At 40.1% G+C, this 24,067-nt stretch overlaps 1 protein-coding gene across 2 annotated transcripts in view; it reads left to right on the top strand.

The window, feature by feature from the left end:
- The first annotated feature begins 760 nt into the window (after nucleotides 1–760).
- Nucleotides 761–24,067, top strand: part of LOC107553720 (leucine-rich repeat transmembrane neuronal protein 4-like) — a 37,389-nt gene continuing 14,082 nt past the window's right edge. The window contains exons 1-2 of one of the 2 annotated variants that reach the window (XM_016236035.1): nucleotides 761–1,260; nucleotides 15,165–16,810. In XM_016236035.1, the coding sequence (XP_016091521.1) occupies nucleotides 1,257–1,260; nucleotides 15,165–16,810 (1,650 nt within the window). In that variant the 5' untranslated portion in view covers nucleotides 761–1,256. Of the gene's footprint in view, nucleotides 1,261–15,164; nucleotides 16,817–24,067 lie in introns of those variants that run through there. The other variant, XM_016236036.1, reaches the window with a different exon arrangement.

The following is a 24,067-nucleotide window of genomic DNA, read 5'->3' as shown; positions in this document are numbered from 1 at the left end:
TAGTAAATGAAAAGGCATTAAATATTGATTTGAGATTAAATTATTTGAAGATGTGTGACCAAAAGGTTTCCAGATCAAGGTTGCCATGGTCATTTATAGTTATACAAACAAATAAATAAATACAAATATTGATGCTGAATCCCACGATTGAGTCAGAATCAAATATTCAGGAGCTGTCTTATTCAAGCAAGACATATTTTTTTCATATGAGGTTCAGGTAGAAATAGCTCTGTGAAGCCTTGGGTCCATTGAATTATATCTATAAAATGTATTTAAAATATCTATTTAAAAATATCATAAAATATTGAAATATCATTTTTAAAAAATATGTTAAATGTGGTTAAAATGTATTTTCAACAGCAACGGCCATCTATTTGAATTCATTCTGTGGGTCTGGCTGAACCTTCTTAAATCCTAAATCTTTCAGTCAGACTATAATTCCAGACATTAGAATGTAAAGTAATTGAACAATTTGGTCAAAACTAGTATCTTATTAATGGAATATATAGGCCTATATTAAAAAAGGTATCTTTATATTAAGAAACTAGTCAGCCAATCAGTCGTTGTTGGTGACCATACCTTTAATGTACACTGGATCTCTCTGGCTATTGTATAGTGATTAGCAGGGTGTCATTTATATTCCTCAACAGTTTTGGTTGGTAGGGGGGTGTTTACCGCAGCAGGTTTGCCTCCGGGTCACCTTTATTATGACTGTAGAGGACCTGAGGGCGGCAGCGCACAATCATCACTGTCTGTGATATTTCTCAGGGACGGAGCAGCTCGAGACTCTACTGCGGCGGCGAGCACAGCTTTCCTCTCACGCAAAGCCCTCAAGACTCAGTCTTTTCTTTTTGGCGTTGCTTACCTCTAGTACCTCTGGTCGATAAGCTCCGCATGATTTAAACATTATTGTTCCAGTTATGCGACCCAGAACAACTTTTGCCCTCATCTTCAGTCAGTTGCTTGCTGCGTAGCGAGAATTCATTCATATTCCGTTTGAACGACGGATGGCGATCATGTTCATTGCTGTTGGATGTACGCTGGTTTGTCGTGTTGTTGGATTAAACGGGGGACGCAGCACGTTCTAAAGTGTTTTGCGAGATGAGGTCGGATTGGTAATGATTTTAGTTGGGCTGTAGGCTAATACTGCTCGTACTAAAGGTAAAGTCTTCGTCGGAGTGGATCCTGAGAGACTGAGTATCTGTGCAGTAACCGCAGGGATTAAACGCGAGTGGAATCAAAAGCGCGCGGCTGATATGGGTGAGTACTTGGCATCCTGGGATAAAGTTTATAGTATTGATGAGGATTCATTCATTTTATATTTCAAATCAATGTAATATCATTTGCAGATTAAAAACATTAATCGGTCCATTTGTGTAAAATGAAAGAGCGCTATAAAATGCACTCTTAAATCTTAACATCCAAAATTAGAAATACAAATGTTCTTCTGTATTTGTTAGACAGGTATTATTCATGGAAATATGAAAATCACCTCAGGCACAGCTAGGCTATAGCATCGCATTTCAAATAAATGTTGGCTTGTCTGTCAAAATGATTGGCCTTTATTGTCATTTCAACGTACACATTGATGGGAAGTTCGATTTGATCGAATCGGTTCTTTTGAACAAATCATTTCAAAGAAGCGGTTCGAAAAACTGCGTTTTACGCAAGCACGTGGTCTCTGACAGTGTGGTAAAGATACATCTCTTTTTATGCACATATTGCTTTTTATTACTGTTCTTCCGATTGTGTTTTTGTTAATATGTGTATTTATTTTTTATTTCTTGTCCCAGTTTAGCTTTCAGCAAAAAAGACCCTAAATAAAATTAGCATTAAACTGTACTAAAATTTGTCTCCTATGAAAAATGTAGCATGATTTTATAAAACGGCTCTTGAGAATCAGTTCACTCGGTTACCCACTCGGTTCCCTCTCAATTCACTTGCTCAGCTCTTTAAAAAAAAAAAAAAGATTGTTATTATTATTGTTTGTTGTTATTATTATTTTTTTCTTGGTGAGCTGTTAACTGGATCACTGGGAGTCGGATAGTCTGAAAGATCCGATGTGACTAATGATCTTACTGATCAAAAATAAATAAATATATATAATAGCCTATGCCTAAGCTCACCACCACCTTTCCTTTTTAAATAGAAGAAGAAATGTCCTAAATGTGTTTAATAGTTCAGTGGAGCATCCAGTTGCTGAGGAAGATTTTAGTCTTTTCCATTCGCTCTTCATTTTCTCGACCTTTTTTTTGCCCTCAAAACAATGAAAACTATGTGATATCTTAAAAACATTAATATTTCATTGATGCATATTTTAATGTAGATTTAGATATAGATTACCTGGCAAAACACTGTTTTCACAGTGCAGCATAATTTCATATGTAGCCTACAGGGGAGAGCTGGGGCTAGTTGTCACACTTTATACACAAGTGATTATTTCTCAGGGTAAGTTTATTCTTTAAAAAGACAAGATCTGAATAATTGCTTTAAAACCTGAGCTACAAAAAAAGCCAGTGAACATTTCCACTGTTATTGCCCAGAAAAAAAACCAGACACACTGTAAAGACTCAATGACCTTTGCCCAATAGTATACATTTATAACATAAAACACATCTTGCCCTGACTTGACATTCATGAAAAATAACTTGTTCTGACTTCCCAGTTCAGCCTTTTATAGTTGAGTCCTTTGTTTATTATAGTTGACCATTGTCTGAATCAATGTCAGCGTGGTTTTATTTATACATAATTTTTTTTTTTAATGAGATATGGTCCTTTTAAGATCTTCCTTGTACTGTATGACTGTATGCATATTATATAAATGTAATTGTATTATGGCTTGTAATGCTTTTACAGTGAGGGTAGTGACTCTCACATGGTTCTTCATGTTTTAAACATTCTAATTCTCTATCTAATTCAATATTGGATTCCAGAGTCCCAAACATACTAACCAAGCTAACATGATTTCACATTTATTCCTGCTGAGTGAAGAGTAGAGATGGGCCATGGCGGGGTCGGGATGATGGATTGCACTTAGAAATCGCCAGTTTCCATGAAAATACTCTTCTACATGAATCAGATCCCTTCTTGAGGCCATTATGTTGATCACTAGCTCTACATACATACTTCAAAAGCATACAAGGAAGGCTTATATTAAAACTACAGTGCTTTATCACTTTACCATACTGAAAATGACTCTTTAATATGTCAGCCCATGCATTCCGAGAAGATCCAAGGATTTAAATCCAACTGTAGACAAAAGATTTCTTTTCTAACATAAGAAAAATGTTTAGGTATGTAAACTGACTCGCATTCGCACTTTGCTTTCATTACACAGATCTTGTTCCTTACATAGCTAGTATTTCTAGCTTGATTTGGTTTTCAATGAAGGCACAAATATTTTGATTTCACTTGATTATATCATCATACTCATTTACCCTTTTAATGCAATACCTTAAGGAAATATAACTGAGAATGGGTGTTAAAACTGCTGCAAGCCTTGCGAATCTTAAAGGGACGGTTCACCTAATAATGAAAACCCTGTCATTGTTTACTCACCCTCATGAAGTTCCAAAGATGTATAAATTACTTTCTTCAGTGGAACACAAAAAAGATGCCTCATTAAAAAATGTTGTCCATACAATCAAAGTCAATGGGGTCTTGTTGTTTTTATCCCCACTGAATTTCACTATATTGACAACAATAGTGAAAACAAGAAGAAAAGATGTCATGCAAGTTTGGAACGATGACAGAATTTTCACTTTGGTTGAACCATCCCTCACAGCAAAGTATACAGCTGCACAGTGAAGTTTCTCTTCTTAATATTGAATGAAGAAAGATGACTGGTCTCTGCAGGCTTGTCTTTACAGTTATGAGCTTCTTTTTAATCTTATTGGAGCATGTTTAATTTATTTGTGAGTAGTCGCCATCAAGCTTTTAGCATTTTTAATCCTGAGCACCATCGTGAAGCCTGTTACTTACTGTGTACAATTCAAATGTACAGTATATCTGTCTTATATCTCATAGCAGTGGATTAAGCTGATTTTACAACCACAGTTGTGCCGTAAATAGTGCTTTTAGCATAAATCACACTTTTGTTCGGCGCTCCACATCCTGACTGAGGCACAGTTACAGCACTCTTCAATCTCACAATTAATGTGTGTTGAGTAATGTGCCTTAAGTATGCAGGAGGTCCATCATTTCAATATTGCAGCTTTACTGTGTACAATTCAAATGTACAGTATATCTGTCTTATATCTCATAGCAGTGGATTAAGCTGATTTTACAACCACAGTTGTGCCGTAAATAGTGCTTTTAGCATAAATCACACTTTTGTTCGGCGCTCCACATCCTGACTGAGGCACAGTTACAGCACTCTTCAATCTCACAATTAATGTGTGTTGAGTAATGTGCCTTAAGTATGCAGGAGGTCCATCATTTCAATATTGGTTTGACCGGGTGAATTATGTGCTTGAGCTGTAGTCTCGTATGGATAGAATCCAGCATCCCAGCTCTGGAGTTAGGTGAGAGTTGCTATCTTTTGTTAAATACTGGATGTATCCCATCCTGCTGAGTGATCTCTTATTTAACCACCCTAAAATTTCATTATCCTAAAACTTTTTATGATCTTGAAACACATTAAGCAGGTGCTTAACATTGTTATAGAAGAGCCACTGTGTGCTCCGTCCAAATAAAATTGGAGTCTCTCTCAAGATGTTGTTTTGGAATCTGTTCAGAAATGATTTGGTTGCAGAACACATGCATTTTTGTCTTAAAGCATATCCTGCTGTACTTCCCCCGCCATTACAAAAATGTACCATTTTATTGGATTTTCTTTATTTAGTTACAATTAACATTATATTGTCACTCACCCCTAAAACTACTTGTAGGACCAAAAAATGAATACCTCGTATAGATTAAACATTCATTCATTCAGTTTCACAGCCCGTCTTGTCCCAGTACTCAAGAATCAGTGTAATGAAAGGATCATTACTGGACTTTGACTGTTTAGTCTTTGTATGTTTGTATATTGTCTATAATTAGAACCCAATCATGCTCAAGAGGGGGATCCTATAGAGAGGCAAACAACTTGAGAAGGGCTTAAACACATTATGCAGCAGCTCTGAGTAATGTTTCATCATACTTGTAATACGAGGGGAACCTTTGTAAAGAAAATTACCATTATTTTACATTCCAAGAATAGACATTTGCATTTCCTGTGGCCAATTTGGTCTCAAGTAAGTCATTAATATTGTATTTGCACTCAATTTTCCACTCAAAGTTCAGTGTAGAGAGATACAAGTGCAGTTCCTCCATTAAACATTTACCCAGTCTATCATACAGCTGACGTGGTGCCATTTAAAATTAGTGTTGATTTGACAGCAGAGTTTGATGCAAGCAGCAGGAAGTCGGTTATAGATTTTTTTTTAAGTATTAGTGTACTGAAACTGATATAAATAGGGAAACTTATGCGTCAAAACCATTTGATTCCATTAATTTACAAAAGTTCATGTTTCATCCAGGTTTTGCCATTATCTTGACACTTTGGTTAATAGCCTTAGCTTCACCGTAGCATTTATATGAAATATCAGGCTTGTCACAGTGCCAAGGAATACGACAGCTGACTCTGCTGTATGTACCAGCATCTTCCTAGCCATTTGAATAGGGGCCTGCCACAGTTGTACAATGTTTTAAATGAGTGGCTTTTAAATGAACTAACCTTGGATGAGCTATGGCGCATGGACCTTCAAAGTATTTTAGTTTGCGGAGTAAAAAAGTGGTGTCTGGATCGATTTTTATCTGCAGTATTACTCACAGGTGGCAGACCACCACTGTCTGCCATAGATCTCTGATTCGTTCAACACCGAATGCCATTTGCAGTCAAACACTACTGTGCCGCTGCATTTGTAAGTGGCTCGTTCGTTGTTCTCTTGATTTGAGTTGTATCATAGACAGAGTCTGAGGTTTGGTTTAGGAGGGGTATTGTAAATATTTAAACTTGAGTGCCATTGATTGGCACTGCCTTGGTAGATAAGGAGGATCCCACATTAGAGAGTCACTGCAATCAGCTGGCAGTGTGTTGGTTCGAATTTCAAATGTCGCAACTGAAATATGAAAATCCTTGATACCAAATTGCTGCAAAATGTGAAATGGAGTCCCAAGATGATTTTTGCATTGCAACATTAAACTCAGGCTACTGTAAGCCTGCTGAAAAACCATCAAGATTGGTAAAAATGTAGTATCACAATATTAATACCAAATTGCTGCAAAATGTGAAATGGAGTCCCAAGATGATTTTTGCATTGCAACATTAAACTCAGGCTAATGTAAGCCTGCTGAAAAACCATCAAGATTGGTAAAAATGTAGTATCACATCTGTGCCTTGCCACAATTCTGTCTCTGAGCTCTTCAGGCAGTTCTTTTGACCTCATGATTCTCATTTGCTCAGACTTGCACTGTGAGCTGTAAGGTCTTATATAGACAGGTGTGTGGCTTTGCTAATCAAGTCCAATCAGTATAATCAAACACAGCTGGACTCAACTTAAGGTGTAGAACCATCTCAAGGCTGATCAGAAGAAATGGACAGCCCCTGAGTTAAATATATGAGTGTCACAGCAAAGGGTCTGAATACTTAGGACCATGTGATATTTCAGTTTTTCTTTTTTAATAAATCTGCAAAAATGTCAACAATTCTGTGTTTTTCTGTCAATATGGGGTGCTGTGTGTACATTAATGAGGAAAAAAAAATAACTTAAATGATTTTAGCAAATGGCTGCAATATAACAGAGTGAAAAATTTAAGGGGGTCTGAATACTTTCCGTACCCACTGTATATACTGCCAGAAGTTTGGAATAGTTAACAATTTTTAATGCTTTCTTATGCTCACCAAGGCTGCATTTATTTGATTTATTAATGATAATAATTGTAAAACAGTAATATTGTGAAATATTAAAATGTAAAATAACTGTTTTCTGTTTTAATATATTTGAAAATGTAATTTATTCCTGTGATGCAAAGCTGAATTTTCAGCATCCTTTCTCCAGTCTTCAGTGTCAAATGATCCTCCAGAAATTATTCTAATAGTTAAGCACCAAATTAGCATATTTGAATGATTTCTGAAGGTACAATAATAAATGGTAATAATATTTCACATTGTTACAGTTTTTACTTTATTTTTGATCAAATAAATGCAGCCTCTTTGAGAAAAAATTACTTATTTAATTTGTATATTTTTTGCAATAAAATCTTTATCAGTATTAGCATATATTATATATCTTAGCATATTTTCTTTTGATTAAATCAGTGAGACTTCTCATTTTCTTTTTATTTATCTATAGTTGATCAGTGTCTTCATTGTTTTTGAAACATTGCTTTTGAAGCAAGTGTGCACTAAGCTTTAGTGCACACTGCACAGTTTACCCAGTTTCATATTTTGGTTAGCCTTTGACTAACGGAAAACCTTTTTATGGCTAGATAATTACTATAAATGCAAGATTAGTCCATATAGCTCATGTTAATTGGTTAACTATTTTCATTGAATCAGACTTCTGAGTGTGCAGTTCTTGTTTTTGTTATTATTCATTAAAAGAATGGCCAATAACAGTCATCTGTCACGAATTAAACTACAATGCTGCTTGCAAGGATATCTCCGTAAAAAGACAAAGTCCTTCTTTTACTGTATTTGGCAGTACGATGTCTTTTTTTTTATCTTATTGCATTTAATTCAGCCTGGCAACTCACATTTCACAGCTTATGTAATTTATGATTTAAAAAGACAAAGTCCTTCTTTTACTGTATTTGGCAGTACGATGTCTTTTTTTTATCTTATTGCATTTAATTCAGCCTGGCAACTCACATTTCACAGCTTATGTAATTTATGATTTCTTTTGCTGTGGAACAAGAGAATCAGAAGAAATATGTTCTTTGTAGCCAGATGGTCTAGTTAGGGCATATACGAGCCAAAGATAACAGGGCCATGCTTTTGAGCCAAACCCTGACCCCTTGGGTTAATTATGTCCATTACTGCAGGAAGCACACAAACAGGTCATTCTTACACTTTTTCATTTATACTTAAGAGTTTTTCCTGGAATTTGAAGTTGGGTATTTTAGGACTACATTAGTATTGTTCTGGCTGCAGTATGTGGACAGCTCAGTGTGTTTTTAGGGAATCATTGTGAAGGTTAATCTGCTCTTGTTTGGCTTACATGGACACCTAAGGAAACATGACCCAAACATAGTGTCACTTCACAAATGTGTGTCCTTGTAGAGAGGGATATAATATGTGTAATGTACTACCAGTGAAGCATGAGAATTGATAATAGTCAACAAGTCATTTGGAAACACAGAGAAATGGCCCTGGGTCCTTTTTTATCTCCTCAAAAAGCCTCAGAGGACAGTTAATATAGCTGGTGTGATGGCTTTCATTGCCATCCATATGTTTACTTGGAAATCTATACTGAATCACTGCATGATAACCACAATGATATGCAATTATGAGATTGATTGCTCGGACTCTGAATTGTTTTTTTTTTCACCGCTGTGGAGAAAAAGAGACCGTAAAAAAACGGCACTGTTTGAAGATATAATGACAGTGATCTCTAGGTTTTTTTCTCCAGTCTTCCTCTGAAATTTTCTTAATAACATCAGTGGGATTATAGTTTGCTAAAACTGATGACTCTGTCATTTGCTGTGTATGCTTGGATGGCCGCCTCTTTTTTTACAGTAGACAATGAGTTCATTGTACACACAGTGCAGATCTTCAACTGAATGCTTATACATTAAAACTTTGATCAATTTTTTTCTTCTTTGTTCTGCATATTGCTGTATTCTTTTTTCCTGGCAAAGAAAACTCCTGTTGCACTTAAAACGTATGAGATGCAAAAGATGGTAATGAAATTGTCTTTTCTGTCTTTTCCTACATCTTTTCTGGCATGGATAACACAATATGAAACACATTTCAGAAAGCAGAGGTAATAGCTTCAGAGTAATTATTTTTGATGTAATGATTCAGCTCTAAATTGACTAATCAATTTCCATAGAACAGTATAAAATAGGGCATTAAAGATATTGCCAGACATTAGTCACATCTTACAGTTGATTAGTGCATAGGTGATGATCACTTTAAAAAAAGCTTTAAAAATGGTTTCTAGTAAATTAATCCAAATGACTCTCTTGAGACTCCTTATGGAATTCTAGTGTAATTCAAAAGAGAGTGCCACAGGCTAAATAACAAATTTATAGTGATTATAGAGCTGTGAGCTGTAGAACTTAAATCCTGGGTGTTATGTTACTGAATAATATATGTGCAGATGTCATGACAGCTGGATGTGTACAACATTGGTCGTTTTGAGGTTTTCCTAGAATATGAGATCATTATGAGATCTATATGATCCTATATTCATAGAATATAAATATGAGATCTCATATTTTGAGACAGATGTCAGATGCAAGCAATTCAGATGTATAAGAGCTTTGTGTGATAATCTTGACGGGGAGTGGGAAGGTTTTATTCATGATAATGAATTAATCTATTACCTCTCAGTTTGAAGAGACAGACAAACCGCAAATCCAAATTATGCTGTCAACCAATTCTGAAATAAATAGCAAACAAAGAGTCTGAAAGAAAAATGTGCTTTTTGTATTTATAAAGAGAATTAAGATATAATATATAAGTATATAATATATATATGCTGTTGTATATAATATATATGCTATAATATATATACTTCTTGCTGTGTAATAATGAATGAAATGCACAATTGCAAAAGTGACAGAATCTGTCAAAAGTGACAGAACTCCGTCGGTGACTGAAGAATTGGGATCTCGCTTCAAGAGACCAATCTACTTCGAGTGTAACCAAACGAGCCAATGCACATTGGCATGCGATGATTGCATCCAGCTGCTGCTGATCACAGCGTGAGCATAAAAAGGCAGAAAGTGCAACGCATACCAGGTTGTCGCTAAGGACCCGAGCCGGTGACCCGTTACACGTATGTTACATACGTAACCAAGACGTTCCTTTTCAGGAATTGGGATCCCTGCCAAAGCGCCATGGATGCTGCCCCTTCCAGTGTCCTGTGCGAGCCGACTGTGCCCCTTTTTGGGTGTATAGAGGGGGGCCAGAGAGGATTTAACCTTCTCACCCCCCTAAGGAACCTGATGACCAGGTCATGCTTCCCTACCGACTTCCCTTCCACAGGGTCATGGTTAGCTGCAATCACAGCGACATAGACTTTAAGGGTGGAGGGAGACAGGCTTCGCTCCAATCCTTGCTGCAAAAGGAAAGCACAACCCTGATCGGGAATCTTCAGGGGTCTTCTCATTGAGAAGAACACCACTCGATGAACAGGTTCCACTTCAAGGTGTAAGCGTGTCTCGTAGATGGTGCTCTCGCCGAAGTGATGGTGTACTACCTCTTGGGGTAGGTCACCAAGAACCTCCGCATCCCATCCAGGGACCAGACATGAAGTTTCCAGAGTTCTGGACGCGGGTGCCACAGGGTGCCCCATCTCTGAGTCAGTAGATCCTTCCAATCTGCCAGGGAGGGGCTGTCTCGAGGAGCATTCGTTCGGGGAACCTATACGGGGCCAATACGACGCCACAAGCAGGACCTGCTCCTCGTCCTCCCTGACCTTGCACAGCGTCTGTGCGAGATGGCTCACTGGGGGAAACGCATAATCAGCACGTCTCCAAATCAGCTGGACCGTCTGGGGATGGAGTCTCCATTCTCCTGGGAGCGTAGCTCGTGACAGCTCATCGGCTGTACGGTTGAGCAGACCCAGAATGTGAATGGCACGAAGTGACCTCAGAACCTTCCGACTCCAAAGGAGGAGGTGGCGGGCAAGTTGCGACATGTGACAGGAGTGTAGACCACCTTGTCAATTGATGTACGCAACAGTCGCCGTGTTGTCAGTTCGGACCAGCATGTGCTTGCCTTGTAAGCGTCCTTTGAGACGGTTCAAGGCAAAGCGCACCACTAACAACTCCAGGCAATTGATATGCCAGTGCATTTGGGGGCCCGTCCACACCCCCGACACTGCATGCCCGTTGTATGTGGCCCCCCAGCTGGTGGTGGAGGCATCCGTGTAAACCCCAGCATGCCTGGAGACTTGTTCTAGGGGCACTCCTGCCCAGAGAAACGTAAGGTCTGACCACGGGGTGAAGGTTTGGCGACAGGCCAGTGTAACTTGGACCCGGTGAGTGCTGTGCTGCCACGCCCACATCGGGACTCGGCCATGAAGCCAGTGCTGAAGCGGTCTCATATGCTGCTGCCATATGCCCCAGGAGCCTCTGAAATAGTTTCAATGGGACCAATGTCTTGCCCTTCAACGAATTCAAGCAGTTCAGCACCGACCGCGCACGTTCCTCTGTGAGGCGTGCTGTCCGTTCGACCGAATCCAACTCCATACCGAGAAAAGAGATCCTCTGCGTCGGGAGGATTTAACCTTCTCACCCCCCTAAGGAACCTGATGACCAGGTCATGCTTCCCTACCGACTTCCCTTCCACAGGGTCATGGTTAGCTGCAATCACAGCGACATAGACTTTAAGGGTGGAGGGAGACAGGCTTCGCTCCAATCCTTGCTGCAAAAGGAAAGCACAACCCTGATCGGGAATCTTCAGGGGTCTTCTCATTGAGAAGAACACCACTCGATGAACAGGTTCCACTTCAAGGTGTAAGCGTGTCTCGTAGATGGTGCTCTCGCCGAAGTGATGGTGTACTACCTCTTGGGGTAGGTCACCAAGAACCTCCGCATCCCATCCAGGGACCAGACATGAAGTTTCCAGAGTTCTGGACGCGGGTGCCACAGGGTGCCCCATCTCTGAGTCAGTAGATCCTTCCAATCTGCCAGGGAGGGGCTGTCTCGAGGAGCATTCGTTCGGGGAACCTATACGGGGCCAATACGACGCCACAAGCAGGACCTGCTCCTCGTCCTCCCTGACCTTGCACAGCATCTGTGCGAGATGGCTCACTGGGGGAAACGCATAATCAGCACGTCTCCAAATCAGCTGGACCGTCTGGGGATGGAGTCTCCATTCTCCTGGGAGCGTAGCTCGTGACAGCTCATCGGCTGTACGGTTGAGCAGACCCAGAATGTGAATGGCACGAAGTGACCTCAGAACCTTCCGACTCCAAAGGAGGAGGTGGCGGGCAAGTTGCGACATGTGACGGGAGTGTAGACCACCTTGTCAATTGATGTACGCAACAGTCGCCGTGTTGTCAGTTCGGACCAGCATGTGCTTGCCTCGTAAGCGTCCTTTGAGACGGTTCAAGGCAAAGCACACCACTAACAACTCCAGGCAATTGATATGCTAGTGCATTTGGGGGCCCGTCCACACCCCCGACACTGCATAGGGGCTGTCTCGAGGAGCATTCGTTCGGGGAACCTATACGGGGCCAATACGACGCCACAAGCAGGACCTGCTCCTCGTCCTCCCTGACCTTGCACAGCGTCTGTGCGAGATGGCTCACTGGGGGAAACGCATAATCAGCACGTCTCCAAATCAGCTGGACCGTCTGGGGATGGAGTCTCCATTCTCCTGGGAGCGTAGCTCGTGACAGCTCATCGGCTGTACGGTTGAGCAGACCCAGAATGTGAATGGCACGAAGTGACCTCAGAACCTTCCGACTCCAAAGGAGGAGGTGGCGGGCAAGTTGCGACATGTGACAGGAGTGTAGACCACCTTGTCAATTGATGTACGCAACAGTCGCCGTGTTGTCAGTTCGGACCAGCATGTGCTTGCCTTGTAAGCGTCCTTTGAGACGGTTCAAGGCAAAGCGCACCACTAACAACTCCAGGCAATTGATATGCCAGTGCATTTGGGGGCCCGTCCACACCCCCGACACTGCATGCCCGTTGTATGTGGCCCCCCAGCTGGTGGTGGAGGCATCCGTGTAAACCCCAGCATGCCTGGAGACTTGTTCTAGGGGCACTCCTGCCCAGAGAAACGTAAGGTCTGACCACGGGGTGAAGGTTTGGCGACAGGCCAGTGTAACTTGGACCCGGTGAGTGCTGTGCTGCCACGCCCACATCGGGACTCGGCCATGAAGCCAGTGCTGAAGCGGTCTCATATGCTGCTGCCATATGCCCCAGGAGCCTCTGAAATAGTTTCAATGGGACCAATGTCTTGCCCTTCAACGAATTCAAGCAGTTCAGCACCGACCGCGCACGTTCCTCTGTGAGGCGTGCTGTCCGTTCGACCGAATCCAACTCCATACCGAGAAAAGAGATCCTCTGCGTCGGGCAGAGTTTGCTCTTTTCCCAGTTGACCCCGAAGACCCAACTGGCTGAGGTACCGGAGCACCAGGTCCCTGTGCTCGTACAACTGATCCCGAGACTGTGCTAGTATAAGCCAATTGTCGAGATGGTTGAGGATGCGAACACCCTGCTCTCTGAGGGGAACAAGAGCCCCCTCCGCGACTTTCGTGAAGACACGAGGAGACAGGGGCAGCCCGAAGGGCAGGACCTTGTACTGGTATGCACGTCCCTCGAACGCGAACCACAGATATGGTCTGTGGCGCGGAAGGATCAACACATGAAAGTACGCATCCTTCAGGTCGATCTCTGCAAACCAATCTCGGGAACAGATGCACCCGAAGATGCGTTTCTGCGTCAACATCTTGAGCGGTAACCGGTGAAGGGCCCGGTTCAAGACACGCAGGTCCAAGATTGGTCGTAACCCAGTAAAAGGTGCCGTCCATGACCTGGTGATCTCCTCATGCACCTCCGGGAAGAAAGGCACCGGGGCGGGGTGCTGAGGACCAGCGCGAGCCACCCCGAGAAACCAATCATCCAACCTCGAGGGCTCGGGAGGGCTCAGGTTTCCACTCGAGCCCTACCCTCTCGGTTGCCCGGGAAAGTGTAGCCGACATCTCTGGATCCGATTCAGGCATTGCCACCATCCTGGAGGGCGGCAGCGCAGCCGAATCTTCCTCTCCAGAGAGCTCTCCCTCCGATGCAGTGATCGACATCCGGTCATCGGGAGGAGTACCGCAGGATACTGCTGGTACGCTCTTCGAAAAGCTGGTATGCATTGCACTTGCTACCTTTTTATGCTCACGCTGTGATCAGTGGCAGCTGGATGCAATCATCGCATGCCAATGTGCATTGGTTCGTTTAGTTACTCTCGAAGTAGATTGGTCTCTTGAAGCGAGATCCCAATTCGTCAGTCACCGACGTGACATCGAGAGTGACCGACTGAAAGGGAACATTTTGAGTAAGATTTAACTGAATACCTAATTCAAAAGAACCAGGTGCAATTTTTCATGTTTTAATTTTATTCTCTTTTTTTCATTTGATTTAATATTTATTTATTTGGTGAGTAGCCATCATGTACAATCAGCTTCTCATAAATCTGCAATACACTAAAACAGAAAATTGTCCTATAAATGACCATTTTTATTAACTCCTATTACCATTAAAGGGATAGTTCGCCCAAAAATGAAAATTCTGTCATTATTTCTCACCCTCAAACTGTTTCAAAAGACCTTCGTTCATCTTCGTCACAAATTAAGATATTTTTGCTCTTTTGACCCTGCATAGACCGCAATGCAACTGACATGTTCAAGGCCCAGAAAGGTTGTAAGAGCATCGTTTAAATATCAATCAACCGTAATGTTATGTAGCTATGAGAATACTTTTTGTGAGCAAAGAAAACAAAAATAATGACTTTATTCAACAGTTACCACGACACATGCGTGTGCATTCCACCACAGCATGCTAGTTGCATTCTTGTCTATGCAGGGTCAGAAGGCTCTAGGATTTCATTAAAAATATCTTAATTTGTGACTAAGATGAACGAAGGTCGTATGGGTTTGGAACAAGATAAGGGTGATTAATTAATGACAGAATTTTCTTTTTTGGGTGAACTATCCCTTTAACATTTCTGTGAATGACAGCATTTCAGTCCTGGGTGATATTTGAATTGAACTAGTTGTTTCACTTGAATGCTAATTACATTTCACCAAGATTGCAGATGAGTCATACAGAAGAGTATCAAACAGTTATGTCAAATTAGATAATGACCTCTTGACCTAAGAAAAATAGTATAGGTGTGGATGGTAGCAGCAATTTAATATGAGCCTCGACAGCTGAATATTTTGCCAAGTTAAATTGGTCTTCTTGTTAAACATGATAAGCTGATGTTGTGCTCTCTCCCTCTGCAGGTTCTGTTATTTGTGACAAGAGATTAGCGGGCCTCCTCCTCCTTCAAGCCTCCTCCCTCCTGCTGTTCAGTTCTGGGGAAAGGATGTGCCCCTATAGCTGCCGTTGCGAGGGAAAGATTGTCCATTGTGAGTCGGCTGGCTTCCAAGACATCCCAGAAAATATTTCAGTTGGTTGTCAAGGTCTATCCCTGCGCTACAATGACCTGCATACAATGCTCCCTTACCAGTTTGCCCATCTTAACCAGCTACTGTGGCTGTACCTGGACCACAATCAAATCATGTTTGTGGATAGTCGTGCTTTTCAAGGGGTGCGGCGATTGAAGGAGTTGATCTTGAGCTCCAATAGAATTTCACAGCTTCATAATGTCACTTTTCACGGAGTACCTAACCTACGCAGTCTCGACCTCTCCTACAACATGTTGCAGGAGCTGCAGCCGGGCCAGTTTTTTGGTCTTCGAAAACTGCAGAATCTGCACTTGCGGTCCAACGGGCTGACGACGATCCCTGTCCGGGCGTTTCTTGAGTGCAGAAGCTTGGAGTTTCTAGACTTGGGCTATAATCGGCTTCGGGTTCTTACTCGTACGGCATTCCTGGGTTTGTCTCGACTTATGGAGCTCCACCTGGAGCATAATCAGTTTTCACGAATCAACTTCTTTCTTTTTCCTCGCCTTGCTAACCTTCGTGCCCTGTATCTACAATGGAACCGTATTCGAGCTGTCAACCAAGGCCTTCCGTGGAGCTGGTACACCTTGCAAAAGCTTGATATCTCTGGCAATGAGATACAGGTACTAGATCCTGTAGTATTTCAATGCCTCCCCAATCTTCAGGTCCTCAACTTAGAGTCTAACAAACTGGCCAATATGTCTCAGGAGGTTGTGGCTGCCTGGATCTCCCTAACAACCATTAGCCTTGCAGGCAACATGTGGGATTGTGGACCAGGCATTTGTCCTCTTGTTGTCTGGCTCAAGAATTTCAGAGGCACCAAGGACACTAGTATAATCTGCAGCAGTCCTAAGCACCTTCAAGGGGAGAAGGTTATGGAGGCTTCAAAGACCTACATTGACTGTGATGACTACGAAATTACTGCTCAATCACCTTTGTATCTGCTGACCTTTGATCCAAATTTTGACCTTACTCTTGAACCGACTGACCCGACAATGGCTCCTACAACACCGCCTCCACCCTTGCCTTCACCTGCCTCTGAGGTGCCATTTCCACCTCCCCATCCTCGACCGCCTCAACGCCCCACCTTCCCCAGCCGTGCAAATCCAGATCCCAGAGACGCCCATCAATGGACACCCTCATCATCCGACAGTTTATTAGTCACGCCAGCTCCTGAGCAAGACAACGTGTCATTTCACAAAGTGGTGATGGGTGGGGTGGCACTGTTCCTCTCAGTGTCCCTTGTCTTGTCAGTAATTTATGTCTCCTGGAAACGTTACCCTGGTGCCACCCGGCTTTTGCAGCAGAGTACAGTGGGCCGTAAGCGTAGGAAAAAGAGTCAGGAGCCTGAACAGAACCTGAGCTCCCAGCTCCAGGAATATTACATGAGCTACAACCCTGCAGCCACGCCAGAAGCCTTGGAAGTGCTGGGCAATGGGACAGGTACCTGCACCTGCACCATATCCAGCTCCCGGGAATGTGAGGTATGACATGTGAAAGCAGCCTAAAATCAAATCAGATCAAAACAAATGAACGACTCAGGAAATAGAGGTAATTCTTCATTGTGCATGGTACAAATATTCATCAGAGCAAGGGTAAGCACACTTGACTCCTTAGGTTCTTGAAATGTCTCATTTACTCTACTTTCCTTGACTCCACTTTTTAAATTAATAGACACACTGTCTTGGTATGCATTTATATGGGCATTTCTGGCTGATACTAATAATTATTTATTTTTGAAGCTGATAACTGGTACATTGGCTGACATTAAATATCATAACTTTGATAACTTTAAAGATCCAGACATCTACATGCTTATATCGATACCAAACATTATATTAAATATATCTGCATTTTTACTTATCAGACTGATAAACAGTCACATTTATTGAGTGATACCAATATGACCACAGAAACATTGTGCATCCCTAATGTTGTCATACAATGTAAACCCTAAACCAGGAGTCAATGGTCTCTTTACCAAAAAGCACTGCCCTGCCTCACACATCTGCATCTTGGTTTTGGCCTCATTATTTCACTTGTGAAAGGCTTATTCATTTTGTTTGTCCTAATGATTATGATTAGTATGCTTTGTGTTTGGGACACTGATATTCACTTGAGATGTAAAAGGGTTTCTGAAAACCTCTGATTTGATTATTATTATTATTATTATTTACTTGCAGACAGTCAAAACCCAGCCTGTTGCATTGGGAATGGGTTTGCATCATTTAGCTTCTGAGAGTACAGCAGAAAGAACTTAAAAAAAGACATCTGTCGATAATTAAAATTGCAGTGCAGGCTAGTGATATATTGATTGTCACAACCCATTAGAGCATGCAAAATGGATCCTACTTTAGTCTCTAATGTCATGTTTAAAAGCATCATTCTCTCTATCTGTCTAAGTCCATAACTGGTTTTTATTCAGCTCTTTTGAAAGATTTTAAAGGCTGCATTTTAATTTGGGATGTATTTCATGTGCAAAGCAATGACTGTTATCTTTTAATCATACTGGGATGACATAGGTGATGAAAGGCAGAGAAATAGTCAAGTTTGTCACCAGCGTTCATAGCATGAAGTGAAGATGCTGTTTTTAACAGTCATGCAAAATCCCATGATGCGGATCTGCTTCAGTTCAGCCAGAAATAGTCTGTAAAAATCTGTAAAATCATGATTTCCGTCTTCCCCTCTTTGATGTTGTAAAGAGTGTCTCACCGCAAAGAGATAAATCTTATCAATGGACGTGCATAGGGCATGTTTGAACAAAAAGGTTTATTTGCACTTAAAAGAGAATCTGTATATGGCAAGGAAACCAAAATGCTCAACTGGAAGTAATCTACTTATTCAAATTAGCTAATGGAAGTAACCAAACATCGGTGAATAAGAAAAGCTATTAAACTCTGTAAATGTTTAGTTCGAGCAATGAAATCACTGAGTTGAATTATTGAGACAATGAACATCCATAATAAAACAAACAATAAAAAGTGCTAATTAGGGATGCACCGATACTGAGCTCCTGTACTCGTACTCGTTAAAATGCCCCGATACCAAACGCTGATACCACACAGCATGTGTAAACACCAACAACAGACAGCAGAATGGAGTTATTAGAGATTAAGGATGTATACGAAGTATATGTATGCAATGAATATAATGTTAAACATTCAGTATTAACGCCTGTATAGCTGATGTGCGTGAGCTGATAAACAAAGCACGCTGAGTGGATTGAGCACGCGGCGGCACAGATGCGCGAGCTTGTCGAGTGAATATATCTTTCTCACAGACATCACTGGAACGTTTGTAGTTCGGTTGGATACGTCAAAAACAAGTAAAAAAACGCGACCTCTATTTCTGAAAATATCAGTTAGGAGATTTATAACGAGTGGTTCCCTGCATTATTACAGCAAAGCGCGTGATTACAGTACTAAGCAGCTGCAATGGAGCAGCTCTAATGCTATTAAATTAAAGATGATGTACCACAAAGCAAAAAAATTAACAGTGAAAGTAACAAAAACTTGTAAAATACATTTTAATGGGCATAATTAAGTGTGAAAATAACCGAAGGATATACAGTCAAACCAAAAATGATTCAGAGACCAGATATCATTTTAGATTTTTTTTTTACTAGTGGGTGCAGGATACTAGAGTTCATTTATGTAAGTAAAGTAAACTGTGATAAATTATACCCAACAATTCTTCATACAGTGGACTACCAGTAAAACTGATAAAAAAATTGGGACCAAAAATTATTCAGACAGAGTCTGGGAAAAAAACATTGAAGTTGAGGTTTGCATGAAGCTGGGTGACAGCATGCCCAGGAGACTACAGGCTGTCATTAAGGCTAAGGGTTGCCCGACTAAGTATTGATAGTTGTGTAAATACTGTCATACTAACAGCTGTCTGAATAATTTTTGGTTTATTGTAATCCATTACATACCTTTCTATCAAAGTTATCTAACATTATCAAGCTGAATTTGTTTTGACACAGTTTAACTCGGAGTTCTTGTCATATTTATTACCATTTTCTAAACTATAGCGAATAAACTGTGATAATGTGAGAAATGTTGAAGGTGTCTGAATAAATTTTGGTTTGACTGTATCTATTTGATAAATTAAGTTAACCAACTAACATTATACATACTCTTTTGGTTTCTGTACCCAATATTTAAAAAATTTACAAATGCAATAAAAATATTGGTATCGGTATCGGGTGAGTACTGGGAAAAAGTAGTATCGGTGCATCCCTGGTGCTAATACAATACAAGTTTTCTTTTAACTGATGCTTCAGAATTTCTGTACAAGTTTTCAGTGTTATTTTAGAGATTCTGTGTAAAACACCACCTCCATAACAAGGTGGGTGGTTGCATGGCAGATTCATTTGCACCTTGTCAGTGCACTTGGTGTTACCCCAAAAAGATACGTCTTGTTTTGAATTGTGAGGAAGCAAGAGAACACTTTATTGATCCCAAAAAGGAAATTCAGTTATTTCAGCAGCTATACTTCTTTCTAGGCATATTCATCTGAGAGAGTTGCACACCTTTAATGGTAGCAAGGAAGAAGGGACTCAGTGGAGCCCCATGATATGGATGCTTTTCATGATTTCTGAAAGCCTGGACAGCATTGCCTTGAACTACCACCTGTAGGAGAATGAGGTTTGGTCTTGGACTGAGGTACCTTTCTTGATTAAGTTAGAGCCTTGTGGCACCTCTTGCCTATGTACCGCAACCCCTTCTTATACAAGGAGTTTGTTTTTGCTACCCACTCTTGTTTATTGACCAGGGGGACCCCATGTAGGCCTATTCCACCCCAGTGTCGCCGCCATTTATGGTGAAAGGGATGAATGGAATTATTCTCCTCCAAAAGTCTCCTTACCATTCCTTAGTCTAAGTCTTAGAAGAAGATTTTGAATAGAGGCAATGGATTCCCATGGAGCTATTCACACCGAATACGAACTATCGCCCGCTGACAAACTGAAGTTGTTGTTTTTTTTCTTTGGTGGTGGTGTTTATTTATTTTTTTACTTGTCCAGCATTGAAATGCATCGGCCATTAGGATGTCCAGAGCCACTGTGGATACACATATCAGAGCATAATTTGTGACTGACATGTTCTAATAATTAGATAATTGAAGAAAATGAATGAATGAATGACAGTTAAAACCTGCTGAACACTAAATACAAAATAACAGCTAAAAGAGGCTCATTTGCAGAGTAGTTGAAAATAGTGCACAATTTTCACAGTGTACAACCAGAGCCAGAACATTTCAGCCTCCAATTTATTTTCATTTTATAAAACCTCTTCTTCCACTCCTCATAGTCCAGTGCCTCTTGGCCCACATCGCTTTGATCCCAATATACATTTATCCATTTATTAATAAAGAGTCTACAGAATAAAAGAAAACATGACCCAACCTGAATTATTTTGCCAAAATAAATAATATAATCGCTGCAGGGTAACCGGTGCATTACAGCTACTATTAGCATCATAATACAGAAGACAATTTATAAGATTAATACTATGCTTTTACTCAAAACTCACTTTAAACACACCATTGAGTGTTTGTAATATCTTCCGGTTGCGATCTAATGCAACTTTTGGTTATATAATGTTGTTGAAATGTTATTAATAGCCTTTTATAATCAGCTAATGACTACACTTAGTATTTCTCTCATAAACATCCTTTATTGTTATGAAAATACTAGTGGTTTAATGGATCACAAATCTCACGGTTCGGATCACATTACGGTTTTTGACCCACGGATCGGATCATTTTTTCGGATCAGCAAGAAAAGAAAAATATTTCAATTTAACTTGCTTTCCATTTATTACTTAAAGCGAACTACTTCTTTGATACCACAGCAAATACTACTAGATTAACTAAGAAAGTTCAAACATGATTAAAGAGACAAGAGAACAGCCAGTAAAAATAAGAACAAAAACACAAATTGCAAGCATAGATAAATACAACAGAATATGTTACAAATAAAATAAGGTTGGTAGTAGAAAATACCCCGAATCGCATGAAAATCGTATACAAATCATATACTATTATATTCGTGTGTTTATTAGCTTAATGTTTCACATACCTTTCTCTGGGTTTGTTATGTACGAAACAACGTGGAAGTTCAACATGGAAGAGAAAGGGGGATACAAACACATAATATGAGTGACATATGAGTGACGTGAGCAGCAACAGCGATCGTGGAAGAGAAAACAGGCAGACAGCACTAGAAGCTGCTAATGCTCATCAGATTGCAACATTAAGTGGAAAATTAACAGAAATTATGATTGTTTAAAGAAATATGAAGTAAACGTGTAAAGATACCAGTATTTATTCAAATGGGAAAACTTTTGGAATAAAAGCCCTAATGGACACTGTCCAGTGCAGCTTGCACACCTATGTTTTGTCAACAGCTTCTGGTGGCCACCTCATAATTTTCTATGCAGGAAAAAAACTGTGTTTTATTAAATAAAAATGAGTGCCGTCACAAGTTACTTACTTACTATACTTAAACTCTTCTAAACTATTCCAACTCAAAAAGTGGTAACGTTGAAGTTATGTTACCGTGGAGTAATGTTTGCCAGGTATTGCTACAGCAGCAAATAAAAACAACCACCCCCCCACAAAAAAAAAAAGCATAAACCAAAATAAGTTCAAGATAAAGATATAACTAACCCTAAACTGTAACTTCCCACTTTATGAACTTCCTGAAGCATCACATTACGTGGTAAAAAACAAGTCTAAAGACTCTTGTAATAACTGGATATGGCAACGTAGCCATGGTGTAGTTCTTTATTGCCTAACTTTAGCTTTTTACTTCTGCTGATTGTATTGAGGCATTAAAATTCATAAAAGTTTAATTTAATTCAATTATGAAGATTATTGCTGAGCAACATAGGAGTGAGTCCATCGATATCGTTTTGTGAGTTCACATAATTGTTTATTTCTATTTATTTATTTATTTTTACCTAGAGTTTGCAACCCTGAGAAATACAAACTCTAAATTTTAAGTCTGATTTATTTTGATTTTTTTTTTTTTACAATATTTATACACCATTAACTTTATTAATTAAATTACTCTTAATTACTTTGACTTTTTTTTTTGTTTTTACCAATGTTTTGCTGCTTACTTTGCCTTATGTTTAGTCTGTAAGTCTTAAGTCCAGGTATCATCTTAGTCATCTTCTAGAGTTGAATGTCTTCATTCTTACAACATCTCATTATGACTCAATAATAAACACACTGTAACCTCAATGAGAGCAGTAAAACGTTTAAGGAATGAGCCTGCTCAATATAAAATATATTTATTCCTATGATTAAAGCTCCTTTGAATATTGTCAAAAGAACTGAGAAAAAAAATTACATATAAAGATTAAAGCAAGCTGTGTGACAGAAAACATACTTTAGATATAACAGCATCACTTACTAGACCGTTCAGGTCCTTAGTCTCAGTAGAACTGTTGTTTTTGTTATTGTACCGGTTCCTCGCGATGTTTAATAATACAAGAGCAGGCGTCCATTCTGCTTATGTGAGCACAGTGTTGCTGTGCCGGGTTCAGAGCTTTTCGTTTCAGGCCATGCACAGTGGAGGCCGTCCCTGTGGATGCTGGTAAGACGCGCTGATCATGAGCAGTACCCATGTATCACAGTGTGCTGAAGCTTTTAGTCTGCAATAGAATCTGCAGTGGCGAGCAGGAAGGGGAGAAGGAATGAAAGCCCAGGCAGCTCTTTGGACTTGAATGAGCTTATTCATCTCTTCCTTTTGCACAGAATGCATTAGTAAGTTTCAGATATGTTGGTTCTGAATTTTCAATATGTGAAAATAAAATCACAGTGTGGATGGGGAACATGCTTCAGATATCTTTGGGATACAGTCAGCTGCTCTTTAGGCTCCTACATGATTTAATAAAATGTGAAGGATTTAGGATTTTTTTTGGGGTGAAACATTAAATTAAATGTTACATTTTGAAGCACAAAGACTGAAATATTCAACATAGGCTCATTGGAAATACATGCCTCTAAATACATTTCTGCAAAACTGAAGAAAAAAAAACTTACCTATACATACGAATCGCTGCAGTTTCCAGTTGAAATAAACACTAGAGGCAGTAAAACTCGCAGGTTCACAGTTTTGATTAATAAAGCCTAATTTTTCGCACAATTACTTGAGGAATATCATGTTATGAATTCAAAACAATTTGAATATGCTGCAACATCTGAAAACTGCTACTTTTGAACGTTAGCCTCACATATCCAGCTTCATATGTGTGGGTTTTTATATTCAGTAGGTTTGTTCAGTAGCTCACGCAGTATGGAGTTTGACTTGAGAGATGAAGAGCTCGGGTACGAATCCCGTGAAAATACAGTTCCATAAAACAGTTCAAACCTGCATATACTGTAAGTCACTTCAAATGGCACGGTTGTATCAACAAATCCGTTTTTGTACTAGTTTTGCATTTGTTAACAGTTTAGGGTTGGGTTTGGTGTAGGGGATATTTCCAACACGATAGAGCATTAAAGGGTTAGTTCACCCAAAAATGAAAATGAGTGTTTTACTCACCCTCGAGGCATCCTAGGTGTATATGACTTTCTTCTTTCAGACGAATCATATCGGAGTTATATAAAAAAATTGTGCTGGCTATTCCAAGCTTTATCAGTGCAGTGGGTGGGTGTTTCTGTTGAACAGTCCACAAGATGTCAAATAAAGTGCGTGCATCCATAATAAAACGTCCCGCACACAGCTC

This window comes from Sinocyclocheilus grahami, unplaced genomic scaffold (assembly GCF_001515645.1).
Source record: "Sinocyclocheilus grahami isolate Dianchi unplaced genomic scaffold, SAMN03320097.WGS_v1.1 scaffold478.1, whole genome shotgun sequence".
In the NCBI taxonomy this organism is placed as follows: Eukaryota; Metazoa; Chordata; class Actinopteri; order Cypriniformes; family Cyprinidae; genus Sinocyclocheilus; species Sinocyclocheilus grahami.
Note: the sequence above shows the minus strand (reverse complement) of the source record. Positions and strands in the feature narration are given on the sequence as shown.